Raw genomic sequence first — 14464 nt, forward strand, 5'->3', positions numbered from 1 at the left:
TCTTCAACGTTTCAAGTCCAATTTAAGTTACAGAAAATTTTTAGGAAAGCCTTATCTAACAGACGATTTCAAAACATCGCGACTGTTATTATCAAGAAACTACGTTAATTGCCAATTTTTTACAAATTTATAGTTTTTATAAATCACTTTACTGTGGGCTTATACGGGCACTTTTTTGAGCAATATAATTGCTCAACAACACCAAAGAATAAATCTGAAAATCCATCAACATCAACACATCAAAAAAAAAAAAGAATGTGTATGTACTTTGTACGCACGTAAGAAGTTATACTTCTATTATATGATTATATGATTATAAACGAAATTAATATACTTTTTATTTATATTTTATTTAAATATTAAACTAATTTATACTTACTACTTCTCAAACATTTTTATTAAAACAGTGCCAAAAATTAAAATAATAAAAGAATAAAACACACACAAACACATTAAAAATGCCACAGATGATTTCTGAACATTAATTGTCGGAAATTTTTTTAACTAAATATGTATTTTCTGAAAATAAAATTATATAATAAATATACTTACAATCATAAAATGTATAAAAAAAAATAAAAAAATAAAAGTTTCTATTGGGATTCGAACCAACTTACCAGCGCGGTTGGTATTAGCGTTGTATTGGGGTTCATTCGCATTAAACGCTTCCCCACGGAGACAATGTGTCATTATGTGCGAAGATCGACTAACTAAACGGATTAAACTTTTGCCATTTTTGAATTAAATCAAATTATTTTTATTTTGAATTGAAATGATTTAGAATTGAAAAAATACAACAAAACATAGAGTAAGAAAACAATATATTAGGTGAATATTGATAGAAATTTTGATGGTAATCAAATTATGTAAATAAAAGTATTACATACTATGTATTTTGGTAGGTTCAAATAAGTAGGTACCTATGATACATTTATAATTATTACGTACATGTTGCTTTAAAAACTATTTAAAAGTCACTACAATTACAAACTTTTTTGTTTCTGTCCTCACAAAAATAAAACTAATATATTATACATTTGTTTACCTTCATATTGAACAATTATTTATTAGTGACAGATCATTTCAACACCCAATCAGAGCCCGTATAACGACTAATACCATACTGTCGGTGTGCGCATGCGCGCAGATTAATATAAATTCACCCACAATCTCAATCGCGCCTAAAGAAGTATAACTTCAAAAATTTTCAAAAGTGTCAGTATGTCGGTTCGCTAAACTCAGACACAACTTGCTAGTGATTTTAGTAAGAAATTTTGCCAATTTGGGAAAATTGGTAAAAAAAATAATTACTGAATAGTGAATAATTACTAAATAGTTAGTAATTTTGCCAATTTTGGCAAAATTGGCAAAAAACAAAAAAATTACCTACTAAAATCACTAGCCAGTTGTGTCTGAGTTTAGCGAACCGACTATAACAGCTGTTCAATGTAAAATGGTAGCCATTGTGTAGTACTCACATTAACCCTCCGTTAGTCGCTAGGATAAACGGAGCATCAAGAGTCGCTACGGTGTCAGAGACCGACAATTTAAAAAAAATAGTTATTGCTATAAAATTCATACAAATATTTTATATTGTGTATAGGAATGACTGAAAAATATTTTTGAAAATGTTTTATTGAAAAACAACAGATATATGTAAAATGAAAAACCCTAGTATGACAATTATTGTTATTTGTAATATAAAAATATTCGCTAGGAACCATTTCCCATAATTCCAACAAACGTTTTTGTTCGGCTTCAAAGGACATCTATAAATAAGATTTGATCAAAACTTACCGATAAAATGCAATAATAAGATGTAAATCTTTACCTGGACTGCAAGTTATGCCAATAAAGTAATAACCAGCTACTCCAGTTAGTCGCTACGGAGTCTTGCACCGAAAATAGCTATAAAATTCGCACATTTGTACTCAAGTAGGTAAAAATGTATACTAACACGAGGTTAGTTGATAGGAAGAGGTACAGAAAGTGGCGATAGAAAAACCAGTTATTTTGTAAATCCCTAATGAATAATTCTGTCGTCGGTGTGTGACACCGATAGCGACTAACGGAGGGTTAATGTGATAATTTATATATTTTAAGGGTTTTTTTACCCATGACCAAAGCTTAGCCCTTGGCCAATTTTAAATATTGCAATGTGTTGTACAACGATTACTCTTCATTTGAGGTATTTATACCTATGAGACGAAAGCTCTGATGATGGCATTTTGATATTTACTGAAAGTACTTAGCTAATTTTTAATAAAGTTTTTACACACTATCAGTTTTTTGAAGACATACACCTGTTGCCGTTTTGATTTTTCCTTATGCCTATTAAGGCGTCGGATTATGGTCCGTTGTTTCTTTCACCCATTTTTCCACGGTTTTTTGTTTTTGACTAGGCGTTTCATTTCTTCTTTCGTTTTCCCTCATGCATTTGCTATGTCCTCTATTTGATCCTTTCAATTCTTTCGGGGACGCCCTCTTCTCCTTTTTGTCGTGTTTCCCATTTCCAGAATTTTCCTGGACATCCTTTCTGGTTTCATTATAATCACATGTCCATACCATTCTATTTGTTTTTTTTTTGGGTGTGATATAATATTGGCTCTATTTCCGTTCTTCTTATTTCTTTATTTATTATTCTATCCCACTTTGATTTTCCTGCGATCTTTCTTACAGGGTTGTTTCGTTTAAAACTTTAAAACACTTAAATTAAACAAGTGTTTTTTTTTCATTTTCTTTGTTAATATGTATAATGAACATAAAAAAAAATATGAAATACATTTTATAAACTTTTTAACATACATATTATTTATTTATTAATAATCGGAACATAGAAAAAAAAATTCTAAAACTTAAAACATTTTACATACAAGAGTTAATCAATTTCTCAAAACTATTTTAGTCTCATAGTAATCTTGTAATCTAAATCAGCAATCTGATCAGTTACGTCATCACTAATGGAATTAAGTTCTTTAAAAATTGAGACCAACTTAGAAGCTTTGACATTGCCTAGTGGGCCTAGCCGATTACGTAGTTTGGAATGGTAAACCGTATGATGAGAAGAGTCTTTCTATGTTGGCTGACGATGCAAGAGCTCTGTGAAGCTGTTGAGCAAGTTTCAATGCTATAGTATTTATATTTTTCTTAAAACGCCACCATGCCAATGGTTTTACATTCTCAATTAGATGTTTAGAAAACATATGGTTTAAAGGGTACACACTTTTCCTGGTAATAATAATACTAATTGAAAATGCTTCTGGATGATAATTTATAATGGATGGGTGATAAATTTATTTCCACTAAAGCGATGATCAAGCAAATTTGCTAAAAAATGAGCTGGGGTCACTACAAAATATCTGACAGTAGACGTTATTGCAATAGCTAACTGCAATGCGAATTTATAAATATTATCTATTATTTAGTAGAATAATAGATCAAACACCTTCAATTAATGTTATGTTTAAGAAAATATGATTTAAACAATGTTTTCTTCTAAGTTTTATTTGTTTAAAATATTAAATTTAAAAACAAAAAAAAAACATGTTTAAAGCAAAAAAACGTTTAAAACAAAAAAGAAACATGTTTAAAACAAAAAAAAACGTTTAAAACAAAAAAAACATATGTTTTGTTTAAAATTAGAAAACCAAGTTTTTTTGCTACCCTGCTGTCTTAAGTGTTTCATCTCCATGGCTTCTATTTTTGACTTATGTTTCTTCTGTATTTTCCAATTTTCACTTGCGTAGGTTATTACTGGTCTAGTTATTGTATTATGAATCTTCCTTTTCACTTCCATGTGCATGTCTTTATGTCCAGTATGGGTTTATTTAAGACATAAAATATTCCTGTCGATTTGTTTCCTCTGTTTGCTATTTCAGCGTCTCTTTTCCCTTAGTCAGTTATTATACTCCCTAGGTATTCATAGGTTGATACTTTTTCTAATGTTACCTGATTACACTTTAATCTTTAATCAGATTAGATGTATCCGAGATGAAAATAATAAAATAAGATGAAAATAATAAAATACTAATTCATGAAAAGGATGTCAAAAAGATATGGAGAAAGTGTTTTGACAGTTTATTAAATGAAGAATTTGACAGACAGCCTGCGAAGTTAACGGAGACAGTAACAGCAATGGTTACCAGAATAACAAACGAGGAAGTGGCTCAAGCGCTTCAAAAAATAAAGAAAGGAAAAGCAGTCGGACCAGATTACATTCCTGGAGACGTATGGAGAGCATTGGGAGAGACAGGAATAAGTTGGCTAGCAGGTATATTTAATAGAATTATGGAAGTTGGACAAATGCCAGACGAATGGAGAAGCAGTATATTGGTACCTGTCTACAAAAACAAGGGAGACATACAACAATGTACAAACTACAGGGCTATAAAACTACTTAGCTACACCATGAAAATATGGGAGAGAGTAATTGACAGACGGATACGTGAAGAAACCGAAATATCCGATAATCAATTTGGCTTTATGCAGAGCAGATCAACAACAGATGCAATTTTCATTGTAAGGCAACTGATGGAAAAATACAGGAATAAAGATACCAACGCTCATATGGTATTCATTGATCTTGAGAAAGCATATGATAGAGTTCCTCGAGAGATTCTGTGGTAGGCACTCAATAAGAAAGGAGTCCCTGGCGAATATGTAAAGATTGTGAGAGATATGTATGAGGGAGTAACGACTAGTGTTAGGACAGGTGTGGGAGAAACTGATAAATTTCAGGTGAAAGTAGGAATGCACCAAGGCTCGGTGCTTAGTCCTTATTTATTCTCATTAGTTTTGGACCAGATAACCAAATTCCACCATTCCATGGTGCCTAATGTATGCTGATGATGTAGTGTTAATAGGAAATAGTGAAAGAGACTTAGAACAAAAACTGGAACAATGGAGACAAGCTCTGGAGGAAAAAGATTTAAAACTTAGTAGGACAAAAACAGAGTATTTGGAATGTTCATTTAAAGATGGAGTTACTACAAATAAAATGGTATCTTTGAATGGTGGAATGATTGTGAAAAGCAATAGTTTTAAGTACCTAGGATCGGTATTACAGAGTAATGGAGAAATATAGATGGAGATGCATGCAGTAGAATTAGGGTTGGATGGATGAAGTGGAAAGAAGCGAGTAGTGTGTTATGTGACAGAAAAATTCCAATGAAGCTGAAGGGAAAATTCTATAAAACAGCCATAAGACCGGCTATGACGTACGGAGCTGAATGTTGGGCAGTGAAAAAGAAAGAGGAACAACGAATGTATGTGGCCGAACTGAGAATGCTTAGATGGATGAGTGGAGTGACAAAGAAGGATAAAATTAGAAATGAGTATATTAGGGGAAGTCTAGGTGTGGCACCAATTGATGCCAAAATGAGAGAGCATAGGTTAAGATGGTTTGGTCATGTTCAACGTCGAGACGTTAATCACCCAATACGAAGAATAGCTGAAGTGCAGATTCCTGAAAGGAGTAGGAGAGGAAGACCAAAGAAGACCTGGGGGGGAGACGATAAGGCAGGACATGTTGGTAAAGGGGATACCTTTACCAACATTTGCAGGACATGTTGGTAACATTGATATGACCCAAGATAGAATTGTGTGGAGAAATGCAATTAGAGAAGCCGACCCCGCATAGGGATAAGGCAAAGAGAATGATGATAATGACCTGATTACACTTTATCTCTGTGTTGTTTAGGTCCTCCTTGTTATTTATTATCGTTGTTTTGGTTTTGTCTATGTTTATTTTCATTCCCATCATTTCAATTTCTTCAGTGCAGTTTTTCTGCATTTTATTTTTATTATTGGCTATAAGCACTATATTCAGGGGTGGTCAAACTGTGGCTCGCGAGCCACATATGGCTCTTTGAAGGATTATTTGTGGCTCTCAATAAATATCTGAATTACTTTTAACTTTTTTCTTTCATATACATATAAATTCGGGTTCAAAACGTCCTCCGACGTTGTCCGATGCCTTGTTGCCAATATCTTCTATCATTACAGTTTTCATCTTCTAATCCTCGTACACTCATTGATCGTCTTACTCCTTGTATCCATGTCGTTCTTGGCCTTCCTCTTTTTCTGTTTTCTGTGGGTATCCATTTCATAATTTTCTTTGACAGTCTTTCCTCCCCCATTTTTTGAACATGTCCGTACCACGTTAATTGTTTCTTCTCAATGCATTCTACAACCGTTTCTTGTAAATTCATTCTTCGATTTACTTCCTCATTTCTAACCCGGTCCAATCTCGATGTTCTACTTGCTCTTCTTAGGGCGTCCATCTCAGTAGCTTCTAATTTTAGCCTTTTTTCTTTCAAAATGTCTTAAATAAGTAATTATTACTGACAACAAAAAATATAAAAGACTAAGTGTAACGTGTAACATCAGGACTTTGACAAGGAGACCCCTTATCACCGTTGCTATTCAATTTGGCGTTAGAATATGTAATAAGTAAAATATCATCTGAGATGACGGAGGGATTTGCGAATCGATGATCAAAACTATTGTTGGCCTTTGCTGGTGATCTAGGTGCAGTTGCTTATTCTACAAGAGCCGTGAGAGAGGTGTTTTCACAACTCGAGGAAGAAACAGGTAGTCTGTAGGCCGTACCAGAAAAAGATGGAAGGATGATGAAGAATCTAAATATACTGAAATAGTAAAGGCTGCTTGTAGAATTATTTCCACATTTGCAACAATGATGTGAACAATTTTAATTCAATTTAAAATTCGTGAAATCCAAACACTGAGAGAAAAATTTTATACCTTTTTTACACTTTCTAAATTTAAAGAAATGTTTAATTGCGGCTCGCGAAAAATTTCAAATTTTGCAAAATGGCTCGGATTATCAAGGAGCTTGGCCACCCCTGCACTATATCATCTGCGTATTGTGTGGTATTGTAGACTATTTATTTTTACTGGTTCCAAATTTCTGTAGCAGATTATGGTGTTAACTTCTTGTTCCCTTGCTCTGATATTTTTTATTGTTCGGTCCATTATTATTACAAACAGTAAGGAGCTTGAGACTCGCCTTGTTTTAGTCCTTTGTCCATTAGAAACTCTTCTGACCGCTGACCTCCCATTTGTACTTTAGCTTTCACAAAGCGATAGCACGGGAGCAATTTAAAAAGCGGAAATTGTTTCGGTAATATTGCATCTAATTGTTCCATATATTCCATATTGCTCAATGTCGCTGACGAATTGCCGAATATCCAGTGATTATAGAAATTCAACTCAGAAATACAGAAGTTCTGTATATTTTACTTTAAATATAAATATCTATATGCATATGTTTATTTTTTGTTCTACATTAAAAGTCACGATTTACCTTTCTAGGTAACAATAATTGTAACTATACTAGCGAGCAAAAAATCGAGGTCACGTTAAAATTGGTGTATTTTGTAGAATTAACTATTTTAAGGCTAAACATAAACATATTTGCAATTTTCAAATTATTAGGTTTAACCAATTAGATAGATAAACAAATTTACAATCAGAGGGAAATATTACGAAATTTACAAAAAATACATAAATCTTCGATCACAAAATTATGCAAAGCAGAAGTTTTTCACAAATCATCAGAATGGGAAAAGAACAGTTCGAAAATAAATGTTGGTAATCTGGAAAAGAAAAAGTCAAATTTTTAAATATAATCCAACATCATATAATACTGGACATTGCTTTCGGGAAGACTTTCAATGAAACACCAACCAAAAGAAATAAAAAAGATAAACCCAAACTACATAAAACACGTATACAGTATGGTGCAAATGAAAGGAATAAATTCGATATTTCGTAAACCGGCGACACTAAGGAAAAATCCCGAAATAGGTCGATTTTTATTTTTAAATTTTGATATTTTAGCACATATATCACACAAGTGACGTCATCTATCTGGGCGTGATGCCGTAATCGATGATTTTTTTAAGAGAATAGGGGCCGTGTGCTAGCTCATTTGAAAGGTTATTCAATTCTCTATTCAGTAATGTATACATTAACATACTTATTTATACAGGGTGTCCAAAAACAGTTTTTTAAATTAAATTAATTGATAAAAAAGAAGAATGTATGTAATTTATTTAATTCAAAATACTTTTTACTCTTATCATAATACAGAAAAAATATGTTTGTTTGATAAATAAACGTTGATTTTTGTTTAAATTCAATGTTCAAGCCAGCTCCCGCTAAGCACCTGCTAAGTGTTAACATTTAATTTAAGCGAAAAGCAATGTTTATTTCAAATAAACATTTTTTCCTATTTTCTGACAGTAGTAAATGTATTTTAAATTAAAAAAATTACATACATTCTTCTTTTTCTGTCAATTAATTTAATTTAAAAAAATTGTTTTTGGACACCCCGTATAAAAAATGATGTTAATGTTTATATTACTGAAAATCTGATTTTTTGCAACAATCACATACATCTACTATACAGATTACACAAACAAATTAATACAAAAAAACGGAAAACGCAATATGATTGCATATTGTAGAATCCTTTCCGTTTTCTATATTCGTCGTCTCTATGTCTTGTAAATTGTGGAAGGCAGAAATTCAGGATGTTAACAGAAACAGAGAATGCTGTGGTGTCGAGGAAAAAGGGAATAAGTACACTCAACTCGTTATAACTTGTCACTGAATAAACTATTATGAGATATCTCATTTCACTTCTTTTTTTAAGTCACGATAAATATACTAGTTCTTGACTCATCCCCTTGTTACCGTGTTAGAGATTGATATACCGAATCGGTTTGTGTATTTAACTCATTATATCATTTTTTTGACTCATCCCCTTTTTCCTTGACACCACCTTTCTTTATTTAATAAGGAAAGTTTCAGATTTAAATAAGTGTATATTATGTTTAATAATAGACATGTTATGTTTTATATGTTATGTTTAATAATGAGACTTCCCATTTTTTTAATACACAAAAAAAAATTGATACCCCTGGTGGCAGTAACATAGCTTTCCTTCAAATTTCATTTGAAATTTGAAGGAAAGTACACATAATCTAAAAAGATCACGTTGTGAAAGGTTTCCTAGAATTGTCAAACCTAATTTGCTTTTAAGTTTCTGATGACGATTTCCGGAGTGGAAATCGAAACGTCAAACAATAGTTATTTAAGAAATATAATTTTCATTACCAACTTAAATATAACACTAAACTAGGTTTTATCTCTAGAATATAGTCTTACCTAAAATATGTATCTTGCTTTGTAACCAATAATTTGAAAAATATGTTTCTATCTGAAACTTTTGTTCTAGATGGCTGATCCTGACCCGGAAACTCTCTTGGAATGGCTGAATAGCGGCCTGGGCGATGAGCGCGATATGCAGCTCATCGCCCTCGAGCAACTGTGCATGTTACTCTTGATGTCGGATAATGTGGACCGTTGCTTCGAAAGTTGTCCGCCTAGAACTTTCTTACCAGCATTATGTAGAATATTCTTGGACGAACAAGCTCCAGAAAACGTGTTGGAAGTCACCGCTAGAGCAATCACCTATTATTTGGACGTGTCGGCTGAATGTACAAGAAGAATTGTCGCGATCGAGGGAGCTGTTAAAGCCATTTGCAACAGATTAGTGGTAGCTGAATTATCTTCTAGAACCAGCAAAGATCTAGCAGAACAATGCGTAAAGGTAAGATAGGTTATTATTAAAATAATGTTCGTTGGACATTAGGACATTAACCTTCCGATGACCAACCTTTTTTGTTACACGGATGACCAAGGGGGGGAAAATGACCCCAGGTCAAAAATGACAATTAACAAAAAAATAAAGGTTTTTTTTTAATTTTTTTTTGGCATGTACTTTATGTCATTCAGCCAGTCACAACATCAGTATTAGTGTCATGTGTAGTGTGTATGTTGAGTAAGTGTCTTGTTACTTTGCAAAGTCGACGTCATTAGCGTAAAACTACTTGGAATTACACATAATAGACGGTATTTTACTAAACATCAACTTCAGAATATATTTTTTATTCGTAAAATATAGGGAATTTTTTTTATTTCAAAATATGAGGTATGAGTATCTAGAATGATATTAAAGTCAAATAAAAAAATAATGAGTTAAAAATTGAAAATACTTTTGAATTTATTGAAGAAAAACATACGCTGGGGTCACAATTTCCCCCGCTTGGTCATCCGAAGGTTAAATAAAAAAGGGGTTTAAAGTTTTGACAACTTTTATTTTCAATTTATTTTTGTCTGTCAAATCGTAAAGTGATGCATACCGGCATATGCTTTTGAATCGCAGACTAATTTTGCAAAGGAGAAGGGGAACAGCTGCTAAACATTTCTCACTACGCTCAAACGCGCTGGCGCGAAGTTGCTGCAAAGTGAGTCGAAGGTAGGGATATTCAACATGCTGTATTTTCGGTATTTTGGTCCGAAAATTCTGAAATTTTCAGAGAGTACTCTTGAAGTTACGTATTTTCATTTAAAATAATAAAAAAAAAACAAAAATTTCGAACCGTACCTCCCTAGGGATTAATAAAGTTTATTTTCTCATTTTACAACGTGGACAAACCCAATAAATTTAAATAAGTTCATTTAAAACAGTGTATTAAGTAAATCTTTAATTCAAGTACATTAGGCTATTGATTATGTATTTTAGAAAGGAACTACAACGTTAACGGGGTTTTAGTATTTCATATGGTCAATGGACCTCTAAATATGAAAAAACCGCGGAGTGCTACCATTTAAAGTGGTGCGTTTTTGCGAAAGCGGTGAATTAGTCCCTAGGCACAGGGCGAATTAGGCTGAGTTCTATCCATTTTTGGTACAAACACGTCTACAGGAAAATTGTTCCAGATTATATTTACTCTCGAAATATCACATTTTAAAGTCAAAAATATTTTTTGTTACAAAAATATATCCAAAAGAAAAGCAAGAAAAAAACACGAAAGATAGTAATTTTGTTTTTTGTCACATAACTTTTTCCACGGGAATATAGGTATAGGCATTGCTTCACCTAAAAAAACTTCCATCCTTCCTCTTTAAAATGACGTTTACTAGAAGTCTTAATGATTTACAGTTTCCAAAATATGATTTTTCGAAATTAGCCACTCACAGCGATTTTGGGCCATTTTCCTTGTTACTTCGCAATCATTGTTTTGTAACTTTTTTCTACGCGGCTTTAGGTATATGCAATGTTGCATTTCATAGGAAGAAAAGTCAATTGCCTTTAAAATGGTCTATCGAAGAAGGCTGCATGACTATTTTTAAGCAAGATAAGATTTTTCAAAGTTTTATACTTTTAATGATTTTTGATATATTTTACGATTATTTTTAAATTTTTCATTATAACTTTTTTTATTGTGTATTTAGGGATATACATTTTGCAATAAAAAAGAAAGCTTATTTTCTTTACTTTAAAACGGTGTATTGTAAAAAATTCTAGGACGATCTTTAAACAAGATATGCATTTTAAAGTGTGACATATACACCTGCAATAGGTCCCACCAAGTTGGAACCATATGGAAATTTTTGAAGTGAAAACTTCTTTAGGGACGTTGTGCGATTTTTGGATAGGGGAGAAAGCATTTAATTCGCGACCGTCATCGCGACCGTCATTGCGACCGTCATCGCTTATGCTATAAATTATTTGTATATATATTTAAATTGTATTAAAGTATTTAAATTTAAAATAAATATAAAACCTATTTTAGGATAGGGAAAAAGGATTTATTTCGCGACCGTCATCTCTTCGTCAGGATTTGTTTCGCGACTATTATCTATATTATGTGTATGTATACATAAATTATATAGAAGTATTTAAAATTAAAATAAATGTAAAAGCTATTTTTGGATGGGGAAGAAGGATTTATTTCGCGACCGTCATCTCTTCGACGAAATAAATTTTAATCGACGTATATTTATTGAAGTGAAAACTTCTCTAGGGATGTTGTGCACTTTTTGGATGGTAAAATGTATTAAATTGGCGACCGTCATCGCTTCGAAGAAATAAATTTTTGAAGTGAAAACTTCTTGAGGGACGTTGTGCACTTTTTGGATGGGGAAAAATATTAAATTAGCGACTGTTATCACGACCGTCATCGCTTCGACGAAATAAATTTTTGAAGTGAAAATTTATTTAGGGACGTTGTACACTTTTTAGATGGGAAAAAAGTATTGAATGAGCGACCGTCATTGCTGCGATGAAATAAATTTTTAAAGTGAGAACTTCTTGAGGGACGTTGTGCGCTTTTTGGATGGGGAAAAAGTATTGACTTAGCGAGCGCCATCGCCTTGGCGAAATAAATTTTTGAGGTGAAAACTTTTTTAGGGACGTTGTGCACTTTTTAGATGGGGAAAAAGTGTTGAATTAGCGACCGCCATTGCTTCTGCGAAACAAATTTTTGAAGTGAAAACTTCTTTAGCGACGCTGTGCACTTTTTAGATAGGAAAAATATTGAATTACCGACAATCATCGCGACCGTCATTGCTTCGACGAAATAATGTTGTGAAGTGAAAACTTCTTTAGGGACGTTTTGGTCTTTTTAGATGGGGAAAAAGTATTGAATTAGCGACCGTCATCGCTTCGACGAAATACATTTTTGAAGTGAACACTCCTTTAACGATGTTGTACACTTTTTAGATGGGGAAAAAGTATTGAATTAGCGACCGTGATCACTTCAGGGAAATAAATTTTTGATTTGAAAACTTCTTTAGGGACATTGTGCACTTTTTGGATGAAAAAAAGTATTAAATTAGCGACCGTCATCGCTTCGATGAAATAAATTTTTGAAGTGAAAGCTTCTTGAGGGACGTTGTGCACTTTTTGGATGGGGAAAAATGATTAAATTAGCGATCGTCATCGTTTCAACGAAAAAAATTTATTTCTTTAGGAACGTTGTGCACTTTTTGGATGGGGGAAAAGTATTGAATTAGGTCAATTAGGGACCGTCATCGCTTCGACGAAATACATTTTTGAAGTGAAAACTTCTTGAGGGACGTTGTGCACTTTTTGGATGGGGAAAAAGTAATAAATTAGCTACCGTCGTCGCTTCGGCGAAATAAATTTTTGAAGTGAAAATTTATTTAGCGACCGTCATCGCGACCATCATCGCTTCGACGAAATAAATATTCGAAGTGAAAACTTCTGAGGGACGTTGTGCACTTTTTGGATGGGGAAAAGTATAAAATTAGCGACCGTCATCGCTCCGACGAAATACATTTTTGAATTGAGAAAATTTTTTAGGGGCGTTGTGCACTTTTTAGATGGGAAAAAGTATTAAATTAGCGACCGTCATCGCGATTATCATCGCTTCGACGAAATAAATATTTGAGGGACGTTGTGCACTTTTTGGATGGGGAAAAGTATTAAATTAGAGAACGTCATCGCTTCGACGAAATAAATTTTTGAATTGAAAATTTCTTTAGGGACGTTGTGTACTTTTTGGATGGGGAAACAATATTGAATTTGCGACCGTCATCACTTCGCTGAAATAAATTTTGTACGTATATAAATTACGTGTATGTATACATAAATAGCATAGGGCATACGCATCGCGTATGTGATATAGATATAGCACTTCTTTTTGGATGGGGAAAAAGCATTGAGCTCGTAATTTATATACTATAAGAAGTTTTCACTTCTGTCGGCACTCCCACGAGTGCCTTTAATTTTTTTTTTTTATTAACTTTATGAAAAAAAAATTATTCTTTATAAAATGCTTTGCATAGTCCAGAACCTAAGATGCAATCATCAAATATAAAATTTTATCAATAGTGTACGAGATATGTTAAAAAATATGAATTTCGCTCAAGAGTAAAGTACCTTTGTATTTCACAATATCGAAAATGTTATTAAGAAAAATTATTTGAAATTAAAAATTATGTTATAATATGCAATTGTATTATTCTAATTGAAAAAAATAAAAAAATTTAAAATTTTTCTCAAATTACGGATACCCTTGGATATCCTACGGATATCTTGTTTCAAAAAAGCCCAAGAAATTTTGCGCAATACACCATTTTAAAGTAAAGAAAATAAGCTTTTTTATTTCAGAATGTATATTCGTGGTGTGCAAGTACTTGGAAGGGGAAACGAGAAACGACCCTGCGCGAGTCGCGGAGAAATATTGCAACTATCTTAAATAATTCATATTGTCAATTGAAATTGTCAAATTGACGTATATTTCATACCTTCTGTCAATGAAGCAGAAAAATTATATATTGCTCCACAATATTGATATGATATGCACTTATTATATAAAGGTAAATTTAATTAATTTTATTTTGCTTGCAGTACTGCATTTTAATAACTAATTTTATTTACTACATACAATTGTTGACGTTTTCATAACATAACCTGAATCTTATTGTTTCTTCTTATTATTTTTTTGGACTATGGCCTTGACAATTATCCAGTAACCAGGACTACTATAATTGGCCAATATAATTAAAAGTGCGAATTTTAGTATAGAGCGTAGAAATAGGGGTCGCTTTGCCGAACTTGCACGGT

The 14464-nt window shown here is 32.6% G+C and overlaps 1 protein-coding gene across 4 annotated transcripts in view; it reads left to right on the forward strand.

Moving 5' to 3' along the window:
* Positions 1-14464, forward strand: part of LOC114335728 (E3 ubiquitin-protein ligase HECTD1) — a 228659-nt gene that overhangs the window by 84090 nt on the left and 130105 nt on the right. For all 4 annotated transcript variants that reach the window (XM_028286013.2, XM_028286016.2, XM_028286015.2 and 1 more), the window contains one exon: positions 9263-9637. In XM_028286013.2, the coding sequence (XP_028141814.2) occupies positions 9263-9637 (375 nt within the window). The remainder of the gene's footprint in view (positions 1-9262; positions 9638-14464) is intronic.

Source organism: Diabrotica virgifera, chromosome 6, assembly GCF_917563875.1.
Source record: "Diabrotica virgifera virgifera chromosome 6, PGI_DIABVI_V3a".
Taxonomy (NCBI): Eukaryota; Metazoa; Arthropoda; class Insecta; order Coleoptera; family Chrysomelidae; genus Diabrotica; species Diabrotica virgifera.